Source organism: Stenella coeruleoalba (assembly GCF_951394435.1).
Source record: "Stenella coeruleoalba genome assembly, chromosome: 1".
NCBI lineage: Eukaryota > Metazoa > Chordata > Mammalia > Artiodactyla > Delphinidae > Stenella > Stenella coeruleoalba.
Window position 1 is genome coordinate 171113964 of NC_137169.1, and position 18613 is coordinate 171132576.

The 18613-nt window shown below is 34.4% G+C and overlaps 2 protein-coding genes across 5 annotated transcripts in view; one reads left to right on the plus strand and one right to left on the minus strand.

The window, feature by feature from the left end:
* Positions 1-1251: 1251 nt before the first annotated feature.
* PDC (phosducin) lies at positions 1252-7074 on the plus strand (the record flags this gene model as incomplete). Its single annotated transcript, XM_079932922.1, has 3 exons — positions 1252-1312; positions 3617-3768; positions 6550-7074. 3 exons carry the CDS (start codon positions 1252-1254, stop codon positions 7072-7074), a joined length of 738 nt encoding a protein of 245 aa, XP_079789048.1.
* Positions 7075-17687: 10613 nt separating this feature from the next.
* ODR4 (odr-4 GPCR localization factor homolog) overlaps positions 17688-18613 on the minus strand; it is a 64362-nt gene continuing 63436 nt past the window's right edge. For 3 of the 4 annotated variants that reach the window (XR_013829009.1, XR_013829010.1, XR_013829011.1), the window contains one exon: positions 17734-17797. The gene's annotated coding sequence lies outside the window, so the exon portion shown is untranslated. Of the gene's footprint in view, positions 17798-18613 lie in introns of all 4 variants that reach the window. The other variant, XR_013829008.1, reaches the window with a different exon arrangement.

The following is an 18613-nucleotide window of genomic DNA, read 5'->3' on the forward strand; positions in this document are numbered from 1 at the left end:
CGCAGCGAAGAGTAGCCCCCACTTGCCAGAACTAGGGAGAGCCCATGAGCAGCAATGAAGACCCAATGCAGCCAAAAATAAATAAATTAATTAATTAATCTAAAAATAACTGACTTTGAAAGAAAGAGGCAAAGGGGAAAGGGTAGAAGAAGGAGAAAGAGTAAAAAGATAGCATATCCCCTGTCAGTATACCCTCCTTGACTTGAAAATTTCAAGAAAGTCACAACTATATGGACCTTCTTGGGGAATGTGTCAGTATGTATAATAGAGTTTTCCAGATAATGGAAAAATAAATAGGCAAATAAGTTGGATTTGAATGTGAACTAGGAATAAATAGGTTCTACATGAAGGCATCACGGAGTTTCCTAAGAATAAAACTCCATGTGCTTTTGGTAGATTTTGTGACAAATTTTAGCTTCTCAAAATTCTATAGGCATAGTTACTGGCTGTTTTCATTTGCTTGGTGGGTAACGTCACCAAAACGTGCTTTATGGTATGGAGAGAAGTTACAGTGTTAGGCTTCGAATCACACTATTCCTTAGATCATAGTTCTTTAATGCCAGTTCAGAAGCTGGATTTGTCAAATCACACTGAGAAAAAATGACACAGTATTTTAACTTCCATTAATAGTGTAATGCTTTAAGACAGCTCTAAAATCAAATGTAGATTCAAATCCTTGCTCCACCACTTACTATGTGATCTTAGGCAAGTAGAACTTAAACTCCCTGTCCTTCAGCTTCCTCACTTGTAAAATGGCATTAACAATTGTCCCTGCTATATATGGTTGTGTGAGAATTAAGTGACTTTTGATACAATAAAATGATTGGTACAATGCCTGGCACATACAAGTGTTCATAGTAAGTATATAATTATTATTAATTAAAATATTATTATTATATAAAATGATTAGAATATAATTTTATGAAATTTGGTAACAGTAATAAAAAAGAAAATCAGTAATAAGTAATGTTTACTAAGTACATGGACCCAAGCTGAAGGCTTTTTAAGTAAAAAAAGACAAACTATAAATTATGTAAAATTCTTAGGTCCAAATATCTTTAAGGACACAAATATTAAATTAATGTGCTTTTACAAGGTAGATAGAAAACTAAACACTTCATCACTTAGTGATAACCCTTAACTTACATGGAACCTGGCAGCAGAATATATACATATATTTCTCCTAGAATTCATCTGCCATCATTATTTCTTTGTTTATCCTATAGATTATATCAAATCTGAATCTCTAAAATGGAAGGAGCCAAAAGGCAAAGTTTGGAGGAAGACTCTGAAGGACAGGCCACACACACAGGTAAGCAAAGTTAAAAGGAAAAAATAATTATAAAATTAAAATTAGATCTGGAGATCTCTAATGTTCTTATTGCCACTATTCAGTGTGAAATTTAAGTAATACCTTTGAATGGGTTGTGGAATCATCTAAAAAATATTTGACTGGATAAATTAATGTGAAATCAAATACTTTTAGAACAGTTTTAATTAGATGTCAATTTGAGTTTGAATGAATTCATATGAGTACTAAACAAAAATGCATGGAAACTAATTTCATAGTGGCAGTATTTAGAATACCTTCTAAGTATGACACAAAACCAAGAAACCATAAAGGAAGATTGATAAATTCAGCTATAGAAATGAGGAAAGGAAGGAAGGAAGGAAGGAAGGAAAGAAGGGAGGGAGGGAGGGAGGGAGGGAGGGAGGAAGGAAAGGGGGGAAGCAAATGTCTGCTGTCTGGTAAAAGTCATCAGGAGCAAAATCCAAAAAAAATTTAACAAATTGAGGAAAAACATTTGCAACTAACTGACAAAGGGTGAATTTCCTAATATATACTAAAATTTCTACAAATCAATAAGAATAAAACCAACAACCAAATGGAGAAATGGGCAAAATATAGAATAGACTATTTAGAAAAAAAAATTTATAGGCACTTACAAAGTTAGAACTATATAGTGAAATATGTTTTTTTCACATGGTTTGTAAAAGTAAAAAAGTTTAATATCATACTTTGGAAAGAGGCATACTCATACATTACTGGTAGCAGTGTAAATTGGTACAACCTCTTTAAAGGTAGTTTAGCAATATTAAAATTAGAAATATATATGCTTTTTGACCAAGCAATTTTACTACCATTACCTATATGTGGACCTGAACAGAGAGGAAAAAAAATGTATGTGTAGGGTTCTTCACTCAGAATAATATGTCAGAGAAAAAATGTGGAGCAACCATTTACATCAATAAGAAACTAAGTAAATTAATATCTACATAGTAGAATACCATGCCTCCATTTTTAAAAAAGGATGTTTATGTATATATGTGAAAAAAATCTCTAAGATATATTATGAAGTAAAAAAAGAAAAGTGAACAGAAGTGTGCATAATATACTACCATTTGTAAAAAAAGAGGAAAAAAAGGGATTCTCTTTTCTTCACACATAAACGCATGCTATACACATGCATATTTTGTATATGCAGAAGACACATCTGGAAAATGAAGACTATGCAAGTAAGTAAAAAAAATCGATTGTCTGAACATAATATAAATAAATTTATATTAAAATTGTATATTATTATTATATAAATAAAAATTATTAGGAAATATGTGGGAGAGAGAATACATCTACATACGTAATACAATATTAAAGTATGGATATGGTTAAGTTTTAGTGAAGGATATTTAAAACTCCATATTTTCAAGAATTTAGACCTTCCAAACACTGTTATTATTTATCAGGGCAACTGAACATCAGAACTTCAGTTAGATCATCCTTGATTTAATTAATATTCTTAAATCTGCAAATTCCATCTTTTCTATATTTGTAAAAAGATTCTTAGGATCTTAGAAAGAATTGAATGGTTATATAATAAGTTTCTTAAAGCCATTTTAGTTTTAATTGAAGTCAGGCCTCCCTCTTACTGGTTGTCGTTTAAGTGCTATTGTCATTATTGTTCTCTGGATCTTGATAACATTTCAATCTGTTTCCCCCCAAATCCTAGTTTCCTTTGTTAATAGTGTGCTTCCAGGTCTTCCCTGGTGGCGCAGTGGTTGAGAGTCCGCCTGCCGATGCAGGGGACGCGGGTTTGTGCCCCGGTCCAGGAAGATCCCACATGCCACGGAGCGGCTAGGCCCGTGAGCCATGGCCGCTGAGCCTGTGTGTCCGGAGCCTGTGCTCCGCAACGGGAGAGGCCACAACAGTGAGAGGCCCGTGTACCGAAAATAAAAAAAAATAGTGTGCTTCCAATTTTAGTTTATTGCTGAAGTTTCTTTCTTATTTAATTACAGTACTATTTTTCTAAAATTCTAGTTTCCTCTCTATACTCTAATTTTTAAATATCTTTACCCACAATTTTTTCCAATAGCTCAAAGTGCATAATTTGTATTTTCATTAACACAGATGTTATAGAAAGATTCGTAGTCAAAACCCACTTAACAAGATTAATGTGGGAGAACATTTCTATGAGCAAGGCAGTCAGAAATTTCTAGCCCAAATAAGATAATTTTTCTGATACAGAAGATAGCAAGTCTATTCCCATGGCAATATCAATTGTGTAAATAGTCCTTGGAAAGTAAAAAGGAAAACAATTTGTTTTAAATTTTATTCCAGGACCCAAAGGAGTAATAAATGATTGGAGAAAGTTTAAATTGGAGAGTGAAGATAATAATTCATTCCCACCTAGTAAGAAGGAGATTCTCAGACAAATGTCTTCTCCTCAGAGTGGAGATGACAAAGACTCAAAAGAAAGATTCAGCAGAAAGGTAAGATAAGAAGAAATCAAAAATAAATAATCTACAGGGTGTTTTTATTATAGTATTGTTTGTATTAGCAAAAAAAAAAAGGAAATGCAGTAAACGCCTATGCCTATAAAGTCATCCCATACTAAGAAATACATGGCAACTGTTAAAAGAATGAGTTACAAATACATGAGTTGACTTAGAGGTAGTTCCACAACATGAGAAAGTAAGATACAGAGAATTTTAAGTTATGTGATCCCATTCTCTAGAGCAATGGAAAACAAACACTGTATATTGTGTTTATGCTTATGATTATGTTTATGATTATATGAGCATGTATGTAGAAAAGTATGGAAAGACACTCACCAAATTGACAATATTGGTTAATTGGAAGGGTGGGATTGGTTGACAGTTCTCAACCTCCTTTCCAAGGAGGAGGAAGAAGGTAAGCAGAATAAGCCACACTATGAAAAAAATATATCCATAATTTTTTTAAGAGCAGCATTTTTTAAAATTCTCACTTATTTCTTATTATATAATGTGTATGTCATACATACATAAAAAAGTGAAATATGAAAAGATGATCTATAAAATCTTGATGGAGATTATCTTAGAGTATCAGAGTGGTAAAATTTCAGTATTTATTACCTCCTTCCTTTAGCTTTTAGTTCAGTTTTGAATCTTTATAATTAGCACATATTATTTATATAAAAACGACAGCAATACTAAAGAAATACTAAAAGAAACCATAAGGTGATTTTCATTGTGGGGAAAAATCAGTTTAGTGGTTTATTTATCTCCAAACCAGTATATATGAGTTGTATATTGATTGTTGTATATTGATTCTCAACAGACAGTCTCTGCATCAGAAGTATTCTTGGTTCTAGGCTTCTGGCCCTTGTAAAAAATCTTCAAATCTAAGATCTCATTTTCAGGGACTTCCCTAGTGGTCCAGTGGGTAAGACTGTGCTCCCAATGCAGGGGGCCTGGGTTCAGGGAACTAGATCCCGCATGCATGGTGCAACTAAGAAGTCCTCATGCTTCAACTAAAACCTGGCGCAGCCAAAAAAAAAAATTAATGCAATATAATGTTTGTGAGGGAAGTGGAAAAAAAAAAAAGATCTCGTTTTCAGATTTTGGTTCCTTCACTGAGTCACTATGTGATGTGGATGAGACAATTAAATTTTCCTATCTGAGGAACTATAACAATACCTCCTTCACTTGTTTTAAAGAGAAAATAAATGAGAACGTATTTTGAAACATGTAAAATGCTATACAAATGTGAGACATTATAATGATTAAAAATATTGTATTAAGGTTAAGCTTTAGAAATGTATCTGAATGCCTAAATATCTATTTGCCTGAAGATGTGAATGGAACAAGTTCTCATAAGAATGCTCAAATGCATATGTAAATCAGTATTTTGTGGTTCAGCCTGTTAAATTAGCAGAACTATGGTAGCAACTTAAAAATTATATAAAACATTTAACAATGTTTAGGATTAAAACAAATTAAGTTGGAACGATAATTTTAAAGCAGAAAACAATAATAAGAATGAAGACATTAGAAAAACAAATATAGGAGGAAGAAACAAGAAAAGGAAATAATGAAAGCACCAAATACTTCTACTTAATCTCAGTATCTTCTGTAAAAAAAACTACCTGATATGTTTATTGTGAAGATTAAGAAAAATAATCTATTTAATTGTCTAAGACATAGTAGATTTTCCATAAATTTGGGAGTCGTCCAACTTCCCTGGTTCTGGGGCTGCTCCACATCTCTTAGTCACACTATGTCCCATCATCACTCCTTTATATCTTGTGTGTGTGTGTGTGTATGTGAAGGGAAAGGGTGTTTAACATTCTATTGACTAAGTTAATAATGACATAGCTATTAAGAAAGGCTCTGCAGGTAATTTTATATTCCAGCTTCAGTGAAAAGTAGCTGTCTTGGAAGATAGAAGTTAGGTCTTTTCTCATTTTAGCCTAAACCAGTGCATATGAATCACCTAGAGGGCTTGTTTAAACATGTCTCACTCAGGCTCACACAGAGTCTGATTCAGTAGATCTGGGGTGGCATCCCCAAATTTGCATTTCCCAGAACTTCTCAGGTAATTGTGATGCTGCTGGTCTTTTGGCTAATCTGGTGAACTCCAAATAGTAGTAAAAGCTGTCTTTCTTAAATTCCATCCTACATATTCCAAAAAAATTAGTAAGTGATAAGAAAAAATCTTTTTCACAACTTTTGTGGAGGAGACAATAATGTCCAAAGGCATTTGTTGGAAACACATTTAAGTGCGTGTACAGGCACTTGTGCATGTATGAGCATGTGTATACACTTTTATGAAAGTCACTCTAGAGTAGACCTTGCTGGATTTTTTTCACCCAAAGTGGCACATTTCATGACCATCTCATAGCTCAACTATATTTAGCAAAACTTATGCATGTATTTAGTCATGAAATAATTACTGAACCCCTATTATGTGCCAGACACTAAATTCTGCCCCCATACAGCATAAAAGTTAGAAAAACTAATATTAAACAATGAAACATATACTATAATATCAAGTAATGTTTATTGCTACGAAGAAAAATAAACCAGCATAAAGAACATGGGGCAGGGACACTTTTAGGTAGAATAATCAAAGAAGGTGATATTTGAACAAATGAGGTGAAGGAGAAGGCCATCTCAGGAGGTAGGGGGGACAGCCAATGCAAACTCTTTAAGTTGAGAATGGGTTCGGTATTATAAGGAATATAAATTTCTGACTGAATGATCTCTATAATTTCTTTCATCTATTTCCAGATGAGCGTTCAAGAATATGAGCTAATCCACAGAGAAAAAGAAGATGAAAATTGCCTTCGTAAATACCGTAGGCAGTGTATGCAGGATATGCACCAGAAGCTGAGTTTCGGGCCTAGATATGGGTTTGTCTATGAGCTGGAATCTGGGGAGCAATTCCTGGAAACCATTGAAAAGGAGCAGAAAACAATCACAATCATTGTTCACATTTATGAAGATGGTATTAAGGGCTGTGATGCTCTAAACAGTAGCTTAATATGCCTTGCAGCCGAATACCCTACGGTCAAGTTTTGTAAAATAAAAGCTTCTAATACAGGTGCTGGGGACCGCTTTTCCTCAGATGTACTCCCCACACTGCTCGTCTACAAAGGTGGGGAACTCATAAGCAATTTCATTAGTGTTGCTGAACAGTTTGCCGAAGAATTTTTTACTGGGGATGTGGAATCTTTCCTGAATGAATATGGGTTATTACCTGAAACAGAAATGCATGTCCTAGACCAGAGCAACATGGAAGAAGATATGGAATAAAGATTCACTATGTCAGTGTCTCATATTTCTCCTTTAAGCATTGAACATTGATTTTGGTAGTATTTATATTCCTTTAGAGAACACCAAGTGTAGTAATGGCTGTTCTAATTTGGGAAAAAAAAAACCCAGACTGACACTAAAATTATATGATTAGCATTTCTTAGTATTAGTTACTCAAATTTATATAATGCTTTAACTTCAATACATTGTAGTCTTCAGTAATATTTTGGTAGATAAAGAGGATATGGATAATATTGTGACAGTTTTCAAAAATCCCTTTCAAGTTATATGTTGGCTTTTTTACTCCACGTTTTATCCTCATTGTTACTACTGTGTTTTTCAAATTATATTTTTAATATAATTTTTTTCTTGTGTAATAAGAATAAAGTCTCATAAGAAAATACATTTCCTATTTAAAGTCTATTCTTTCCCAAATATTACATTATCAAGGCCTTAAAACATTATATAACTCAAAATACAAAAATTTATCATTCAGTAAGATATCTTATATTCCAACCAAACTAATACATAAGAAACTTAGAAACACTGTGGCACATTAAAATTGTTTAAAAAGTATTTGTTTAAAAATACAGTTTCAGAGTTTCAGAAGCTAACTTCATCTAGGAAAAAAAGCAGGGTAGAAGCAAGGTCTTTTTATTCTTTAGACAAAATAATATTTAGTGGTAATAATAATTACAACTATTATTTATTGATTGTCTTTTATGGGCCAATATTTTATACATATCATTTCTAATAGTTAACTACAATTCTGCAAGTAGATATTACTCCCATTTCATAAATGATGAAACAAATTCAGAGAAGTAGAAGTTCTACTTCCATATCCCTTGAAAACATTTGGAAAACTCTCCTCCTACACAAAACACATAGAAATGCAAAATAAAATATAATTTGAAAAAATGTTTTTAAACGCATGAATGAGCTGAAAAGCAAGACAGAAGAAAATTCTAGGTGTCTGAATCAGAGTGGAAAATGACAGTGAGTGAGAGCCAAAGTGATATAGCCTATCTTTGAAGACATGGTGCTTGATAAGTAACCAAGTGTGGGCTCTCAGAGACAAGTGTGCTTAAAACAGGTTTGCACATTTTCCTCTGGTGAACCAATGTTGAAACCAGATATATGTCGCAAATTCTAGTCTCCACTCTCCTAAACGACTATTTTATGGCTTCTCTTTTTTCCTTAAAACATTCTGACCCCATGCCAAACACTTCACCTTGCCCATATTTCATTGAGAAAACAGAAATTATCAGATGAGCCCTACCTCACCTTTCCATTACCAATCTAAAATATGCACCTTCATGTAAACACTGTTTCCATTGATGTTAAAATGGAAGAAGCTCACGCAGCTCAGCCCGACTGATCAAACTGTGCTATGGATCCTATGCTCACCCACACAGTAATTTTATTCCTGAAATTATTTCCCCTCTACCCGCATCATCTATTTCTCACTTTCTCTATGCTGTATTATTCATACTGGCTTATAAATGAGTTCTTAAATTGTCCACTATTTAAAATATGCCCCTTATAAATTAAAATTTCCAGCTATTCTTCACCTCTCTGCTTCCCTTTAAAATCACATCTCTTGGGGGATCTCCTGGTGGTCCAGTGGTAAAGAATCCGCCTTCCAATGCAGGGGACAAGGGTTCGATCCCTGGTTGGGGAACTAAGATCCCACATGCCACGGGGCAACTAAGCCCACGTGCCACAACTACTGAGCTCTAGCGCCTCAACGAGAGAGCCCACGTGCCGCAAACTACAGAGCCCATGCACTCTAGAGCCCGCGCCACAAGAGAAGGGAAAACCCGCATGCCACAACTAGACAGAAGCCTGCGCACCAGAACGAAGAGCCCATGTGCTGCATGAAGATCCTGTGTGTCACGACTAAGACCCAACAGAGCCAAAAATAATAAATAAGTAAATAAAATAAATATTAAAAAAATTTTTTTAAATAAAATCACATCTCTTGAAAGAAGTGTCCAAAGTCATCATCTTTATTCCTGATTTCTAATTTTTTTCATCCCACTCCCATCAGGCCTTTGTCCCAAGCACTCTAATTACAGTTGTAATCACCTTGTCAAACTTAAGTTTATTCCTTATAAGTCTTATTGTAACAGGGAAAGACAAATCTGACTCCATATTGGATCTATTTCTTTTACTTTAACCTTTGTATTATACTGTTTTTGTTGCAAGTTAATCACTAAAATAATGTTGCTTATAGCCTGAAATACACAGGATAGCCCATTCTCAAGGTGTTGACCTTTAAAGGTATAACACTTTTCCATTCATCTAGAGATATAAAGTTGCAGAATTGAGTATAACATTTGTCTTGTTGGAGGTTTATAGGAACACTGTGACGGGACTTACATGGACAGATGCAAGAGCAAAGAATTCTGGCACCAAGAAGTTTGCAACAATCTACCACACCCCTTTCCCTTTTAGTATAAAACAAACCTGAATTCTAACTCAGGTGAGATGGTTCTTTGGGACATTAGTCCACCATCTTGGTCTGCTGGCTTTCTGAATAAAGTTGCTATTCCTTGCCCCAACAACTCATCTCTCGATTTATTGGCATGTTGTACAGTGAACAGTATGAGTTTAGACTCAGCATTATTCCTTATTTTATTCTATCTCCTATAAGCATGTGTCAGAGCTGACCACCTCCCCTATTTTTAAGTCACTTCCTTTGGCTTCTTTGAACACATCCTGCTTCTATCCTACTGACTATTCCTCTAAGTCTCCTTCTCTAACTTCTCTAAACATTCACCCTAGGTAACTCCCTCCTGTCTATAGTCTTAAATACCATTTATATTCAGACTGCTTTCAAACTCACATTTCCAGCTCTACCTCTCTCCTAGACCCCAAAATCCTATGTCTCAACTGGAGGAAGGGAAGAAAAAGGGAAAAGAAGAATGGGAAAGAAAAAGAAGGTCTGCAGTTATACTAGATATTGGTGATTCAAATATGGGTGAGATAGAATTCCTAACTGTGACCAGCTTACATTGACCAGTCCTTAACATGTAGTTACTGCAATAGGTAGTTTCTGCTTATGAATCCAAAATTCCATCTTCTATTCCTCTTTACCAATTGGGAAAGGCATTTTAAATACCCTATGGCCTATTTCTAAATTGATGAATGCTAGGAGGGAGACTGAAGGGTAATTATATATAAAATGAGGAGCTTTTTAAAAAGAGTTCCACATGTTTTCTCCTACTGAGTAACTGCTAATGAATTTATTAATCCATTACAGAGTTCTCTGTTAGGGAATTACTGGACTTAAAAACCATAGCAAAAAACAGGATCCTTATATGTGATATTTATCATTTAAAAACTCCTTAGTGGAACAGGTCTTTTAGGGTGATATTAATTCGATGGACTGGAAGTAAATACTTAAAAAGATGATCACAAGGCAGTGGGGAAGGATAGTCAAACATGTATCTCAAAAGAGAACAATATTTTAAGATTAAGGTATAAGTTCTTTTCAATCACCAGTCATTATTAACTGCAGTGTAGTGTAGCTTTGTAGGGCAGAGGGAGAAAAGCATCACTTAATGGTGAAAGAAGACTCTCATCTATGGAAAAGAATAAAAATGAGTGCTTTGAAAGATTCCTGTTTAATGAAAGCTTTACTCTTGTAAGAAATGACCCACTGTGCATTAATTTAAAATAGAGAGCTAGCAAGCTTAAGCAGGACTAACCCCTGGAATGTATTTAACCCATAATTGCCAAAACAAAAGTAACTAGGTGGCACCTTTGTAAAGGGAGTAGTGATGATAGCAACCATTCTCAAAATAAGCACTCAGTGACTAATAGATGCCAGAGTGAAACTTTGACGATAACACTCATCAGGAAGAGTCAGAAAAAAGGCAGGATTTGACTGGAATATTTGAAGCCCGCTGCTGCAGAAATCCTGGACTACAAACTCCCCTCATGTAAACACTTAATCTGCTGTGATATTTGGCAGGAGGAGAGGAAGAGATAATTTTTGTCTCAGCAAAAGAATGAAGTTTTAGATGTAGAGATTTAAAATGTCATAATATGTCTCATAACAAACCACCCAAATAATAACTGGAATAGACTTGAAAAGAAAAGCCAAGAGTGTTAGTTGAAAAGTATTATAAATATAATAGAAAAATCTGTAGGAAACAACAAAATTATCTTGGAAAGTGAGAAGATTTTTCATTAGTTTACAATATTTATTGATAAGCTGCAATGTGCCATGCAATGTCCTTGACCTTAGGGAGCTCAAGGTAAAGAAAACAGACATTTAAGCAAGCAGATGATAAATGCATCTACATTTGTATCTAAATCTATGTCTATATTAGTAGTGGTAGTTAATATCCTGAGCACCGGTGCCAGACTTCCTAGGTTTGAATCTACTCACTAATTTTGTGATCTTAGGCAAGTTAGTTAACTTCTCTATACTTGTTTCTTCATCTGTAAAATAAGAATAATAATAGCACATTTTGGAAAATATGAGTAAATCGTCTAAACTACTTAGAACAGCACCTGTCACATAATAAACAATACCCAATGTTATTATTATTGTTATAATTACTAACAGTTATATATGAAGTAAAATGGTAACATAGTACATAAATATAAGATCTTAAAGATATGCTTACATAAATAGAAGCTCATTTATGAAGAAGTTTGAATGCGATTATCTATCCCAAACACACCACTCATATTCCTCTATATAAGGAACTTATTTTAAAAATCTATATATTTGAATTGAAAGAGAAAGAGCCTAAAAACAACCTGCCATATCAAATTGACTGTAGATACCACAATAAATATAAATTAAATTAGTTCTGAAAACAGAAGTGCCAAACAAACATTAACATCAAATAAGAAAGAAATTTACAGAATTTTGAGGAGTTTTATACTGAATTTATTGCAGAATATAATTACAATCATATACCTAGCTGCTCAAATATATCTAGTAAGCTATTATCTTATAATGAAAATTTGATGTGTTTTTCTTTGTTCTTTTTTTCAAATACTCTACAAATATTTGAGTATCTAATACATGCATGGAATTATGTTAGATAATAGAGGGTGGTAATTAAAATGGGTAAGATATAGTCACTTCAGGACTTGCAATTAGGAGCACACATTTCTGAAATTTAAAAAGATGGGGATTTATTTTTATTTTGTTTATTACTGTCTAAGGTCTTATATTCTGGAACCCAGCTGATATAGAATTTCAGTGAAGAAATTGTCATCCACTCATGCCTCTCTGATTAGCTAACACACTGTCATATCTATTCAGTTCCTCCTTTACTTTCACTACTCTGAAAAATCTTCAATTTCATTATACCATTCTCTGATGATAGGCAACTACCCCTCAAGCTCTCTCAGTCCTTTACTCCCAACGTACATTCTTTAAGACTTCCAATTTCTCAATCTTGTCTTTTTAACACTATCTTCATTTTCATGATTTCTGTCCTTCCCATGTAGCTTAGACACTTGGAAGATGACGTCAACCACCTTCCTGTTAGCACACTCCATATTTCATCCTGTTATTCTTCCAAAGCACTTCTCTTTTAAATCCCCAAATTTCTGGACATTTCAACTAGAGTACATAGCTTATCCAGCAAATAATTCCCTCTTCCATTTCCCACAGTCATCATTTCATCCTTTATCATTCCCTGTCAGTCTTCCTCTCACAAATCCTTCCCCCTCTGAAAAAATGACATTGCCTTCAACATCACAGAAGAAATCGAGCCTCCTCAGCAAGAACTTCCCTAATGATTTACCCCACATATATTAATCCTCTATTCACCATTTCATTGTTCTCAAAGATGTCTCTCTGTACAAGGCTAATCCTGCCATCTGTGATTTTAATCAGATTATATCACATTCAAATTTCACAACTTTTTTGCTTATATTATACCATTTTTCTTCTCCTTCTATATTAACTTCTTATTCACAACCTAAAATTAAGTCTACATCTCTCATTAAATTTATTTTTTCTAGTTCTTCAGAATTTTCACTAGCTATGATGCTCTCTAGCATTCTCCTTCCCTTCACTGCCACACTCTTGAAAAAAGAATCCATGTCCTTAATCTTTTTCTTTCTTTCTTTCCATTTACTTCTCCACCTCTCTTCCTCAACCACTCCACTAAAAGTGATTCTAACAAAGATCAACAATGACCTCTGTGTCAGGCAGGTTTCTGGCAAGAAACAGCACAAACAGAAAAGGTATGATTGAAAGGAGTATAAGGAAGAGACTGTGTGTATACAAGAATGTAGGCAGGAAACTAACAGGGGATGGTAAAGCACCACAGGGCTAGCAACAGGTGTAAGTGACTACTACCCCCAGGCCTTGAGGAAACCAGAGAGACATAGTTATAGGAAAGTGCTGTCCAACAGGAGCTTTAGTTGTTGGGAGAGAACACTGCCCCTGCCAATCTGTGACCTAGGAGGGAGAGAGATATCAAAATAAATAACAGGAGTTACCTCTCTTTCTGTTCTCTTATCTCTCCTCAGTGCCTCCCATTGTCCAAACACAACCAGAAGCCAGAGGGAAAAAGAACATTGTTGATGTGTGTTAGGTCAACTTTCCCTGGGCACAAAGCAGGTTGGAGAAGGATAGAAAGTCATTCTTAAGGGGTAAATGTGGGATATAAAACACAGCCACCTAACACCAAACACACTAGACTCTATAATCCTCATCTTGGCTTTTGGCTTCATTGAATGCTGGTGACCACTCTCAAATTCAAATCCTTTCCTCCCAGGTTAACACGCCTCTTACAACAATGGACGAATCATCCAGCCAGAAAGTCAATCAGAGAACACTGGCCTAAAATGACACATTAGACTAATGGACTTAATAGATATATATTGAATATGCCATTCAAAGCAGCAGAATACACATTCTCTTCAAGTACACATCGGATATTCTCCAGGATATATCACATGCTAGGCCACAAACCAAGCCTTGGTAAATTTAAGAAAAGTGAAATCATATCAAGTATCTTTTCTGACCATATAGCTATGAGACTAGAAATCAACTACAAGAAAAAAACTTCAAAAACCACAAACACATGGGGGCTAAATAATATGCTACTAAACAATCAATGGATTGTTGAAGAAATCAAAGAAGAATTTAAAAAATACCTGGAGACAAATGAAAACATAAATACAACAATCAAAAATCTATGGGACAAAGCAAAAGCAGTTCTAAGAGGGAAGTTTATGGTGACACATGCTTACCTCAGGAAACAAGAAAAATCTCAAATAAACAACCTAACCTTACATCTAAAGGAACTAGCAAAAGAAAAACAAACAAAACCCAAAGTTGGTAGAAGGCAAGAAATAATAAAGAATCAGAGCAGGAATAAATAAAATAGAGACTGAAAAAACAATAGAAAAGATGAATGACACTAAGAGCTGGCTCTTATAATAAACAAAATTGATAAACCCCTAGCCAGACTCATCAAGAAAAAAACAGAAAGGACCAAAATCAGTAAAATCAGAAATGAAAAAGAAGTTAGAACAGAAACCACAGAAATACAAAGGATCATAGGAGACTACTATGAGCAACTATATGCCAATAAAATGGACACCCTAGAAGAAATGGACAAATTCCTAGAAATGTACAATCTCCCAAGACTGAACCAGGAAGAAATAGAAGATATGAACAGAACAATTACCAGTAATGAAATTGAATCAGTAATTTAAAAACTCCCAACAAATGAAAGTCTAGGACCATATGGCTTCACAGATGAATTCTACCAAACTGTTCCAAAAAATTGCAGGGGAAGGAACACTTCTGAACTCACCCTATGAAGCTATCATCCTAATACCAAAACCAGACAAAGATATCACAAAGAAAATTACAGGCCAGTATCACTGATGAACATAGATGCAAAAATCCTCAACAAAATATTAGCAAACTGAATCCAATAAGACATTAAAAGGATCATAAAACTTGACCAAGTGGGATTTACTCCAATGATGAAAGGATGCTTCAGGGCTTCCCTGGTGCCACAGTGGCTAAGAATCTGCCTGCCAATGCAAGGTGCATGGGTTCAAGCCCTGGTCTGGGAAGATCCCACATGCCATGGAGCAACTAAGCCCATGTGCCACAACTAATGAGCCTGCACTCTAGAGCCTGTGAGCCACAACTACTGAGCCCGTGTGCCACAACTACTGAAGCCTGTGCACCTAGAGCCCATGCTCTGCAACAAGAGAAGCTACTGCAATGAAAAGTCTGCGCACCTCAATGAAGAGTAGCCCCCACTCGTCAAAACTAGAGAAAGCCTGCACGCAGCAATGAAGATCCAACACAGCCAAAAATAAATAAATTAAATTAATTAAAAAAATTTTTTTTCAAAAGAAAGGATGCTTCAATATCCACAATTAATCAACGTGATATACCACAATAACAAATTGAAGAATAAAAACCACATAATCATTTGAATAAATGCAGAAAAAGCTTTTGGTAAAATTCAAGATCCATTTCCAGAAAGTGGGCATAGAGGGGACATACCTCAACATAATAAAAGCCATATATGATAAGCTCACAACTAACCTCATACTTAATGGTGAAAAGCTGACAGCATTTCCTCTAAGATCAGGAACAAGACAAGTGTGCCCATTCTGGTCAATTTTATTCAACATAGTATTGGAAGACCTAGCCACAACAATCAGACCAGAAAAAGAAATAAAATGAATCCAAATTGGAAAGGAAGAATTAAAACTGTCACTGTTTGCAGATGACATGATACTGTACTTAGGAAATCCTAAAGACACCACCAAAAAACTACTAAAGCTCATCAATCGGTAAAGTTGCAGGACACAAAATTAATATACAGAAATCTGTTGCATTTCTATACACTAACAATAAACTGTCAAAAAGAGAAATTAAGGAAACAATCCCATTTGCAATCACATCAAAAAGAACAAAATACCTAGGAATAAACCTACCTAAGGATGTAAAAGACCAATACTAAAAAATTAAGATACTGATAAAAGAGATTGAAGATGACACAAACAGATGGAAAGATACACTATGTTCATGGATTTGAGGAATTAATATTGTTATAATGACCATACTACTAAAGGCCATCTACAGATTCAATGCAATCCCTATCAAAAACCAATGGCATTCTTCATTATTTTAAAATTTGTACTGAAACACAAAAGACTTTGAATAGTAAAACAATCTTGAGAAAGAACAACAGAGCTGGAGGTATCATGCATTTTGACTACAGACTATTACAAAACTACAGTAATCAAAACAGTGTGGCACAGGCACAAAAACAAATGTAGATCAATGGAACAGGATAGAAAGCCCAGAGATAAACCCATGCACATATGGTCACTTTATCTTTGATAAAGGAGGCAAGAATATACAGTGGAGAAGAGACAATAAGTGGTGCTGGGAAAACTGGACAGCTACATGTAAACAAAGATACAGAGAACAAGTTAGTGGTTACCAGTGGGGAAAGGGAAGAGGGGAGGAGCAAGATAGGGATATGGGATTAAGAGATATAAACCATTATGTAAAAACAGATAAGGAACAAGAATATATTGTACAGCACTGGGAATTTTAGCCATTATTTTCTAATAACTTTTAATGGAGTATATTCTATAAAAAGCGTGAAACACTATGTTGTATACCTGAAACTAATGTAATATTGTAAATCAACTATACCTCAGTTAAAAATTTTTTAATTAAAAAAATACTTAACAGCAATGATTTAGTCAACTTTCAAGAGTTTGATCCCTAACTGAATGTTGGAATCCTAAAAAGATTATAAAGACCACTATGGTATTGACACAAATTTAGATAAAGACCTGCAGGTTTTATGACAAAAGTTATTATTTTTACAGCAATTAGACTTGAAAAAAATTTGGTATATATATGCTATTTCAATAACCCTTGTGCCTTTAGCAAGAAAATTTTAGAAGTTATGTAAGAACAACTACATTTGTCATGGGCAGCTGTTTGTATATCCTGTTATGAAAGTAAAGCACCTCACAAACAAATTAAATGTTAAATTACTGAAACAAATATAAAGGCAAAAACACCATGTAAGTTGTGATTACTAAAGAATTCATGTGAAGGCAATACTATCCATACTATGCAGTAGTAGCTTTGGAGATTCCAAATAACATAGCTAACCCTTTTTATAATGTGTTATAAGATCTATAAGAATTTCACATACATTACCTCATTTGATTCTCACAATTCCTCTATGAGATAGGCAGAGCAATATTTTTAATACATCCTGCTCAAGGACAGAGACAATTTTTTTCAGCTTATTTGGGGTATAATTGACAAAATTGTAAGACATCTAAAGTATACAACATGATGGTTTGATATACATATACACTGTGAGAGGATCTCCCCCACCACCAATCAAGTTAACTAACACAGAGGATGGAGGAATTGAAGTGTTTGTGGTTAGTTCACTTGTCCAGGTTTATGCAGCTACTAAGATGTAGAGTTTGAATTTAATGCCTAGTGCCTACACTATTCACATTACATCACACTCCTCACAAAGCAGTCACCAGTATAAAGAATACAGGAACAACCAAATTTGGGATTCTGTAAGATTAGAAAATATGTTTTAATATATTCAAGTCCATATGGCAATTCTACAGAAAACAAAACAAAACAAAATTTACCTGGAATCCAGACAAAGCTTCAGTAAGTCTCACAACTCCAACAACTAATGCAGTGGCCATGGCCCTGGGCAGAGAAAACAAGGTTAAGTATACACTAATCTCAGTTTTCAATTGTAGGTTTTCCTTATTTGGGCAATAGCATTTAGAGAAAACATTGTATCTTATCTTTACTTGAGGTTCTCAGCTATAATGAGTGTCAAAGTCCTTGTATCTTTCAGGGCCCTTTTATTTTGCCACAGTATGTAAGACAATGCTTCAAAAATTAGTTTTCACAAAACCAGGTGTTTCACCCTAGGCTATTTTATTTCTCAGAGTGTCCATCCCCACTCCCAATCCCTGAACACATACTAGTTTGATTTAATCATGGTATCTCAAAAATAATAATTCATTTTTAAACGTTGACATTTGTTCATTGCTGACAACATATAATTAACTCCCCTACACTGTTCCTGTTCCAACAAATTAATGCACTTTCAACAGGCAATGATAATCACACATGAAATTCAACTGGCTACGCAACTTAAATTACAAAGGCTTACATAATAAGCTACATAAGTCCCAAGAAGTTCAGAAGAATAAGACCATGGTTTTACACTATATTTAACTTTTATTAAAAATACAGATGCCATTTTTGCCCATCATGTTCCTACTTTGAGTGTTTAAGGAGAACAGGGATTTATAAATAATTTTGTTGTAGCTTTTGTTTTGGTGGAGGAATGGAAAGGAATTTTAAACCTGATTTGACTTTTCCTGAGGTGAATAGCAGTGAATTGCTATCCATTTGAAATGAGCGTTATCTTCTAAGTGGCAAAGTGAAAATTTAAAGTAGAAACAGTTCCAAACATAACAATAGTAACAAAAACATAAATGATTTAAACTC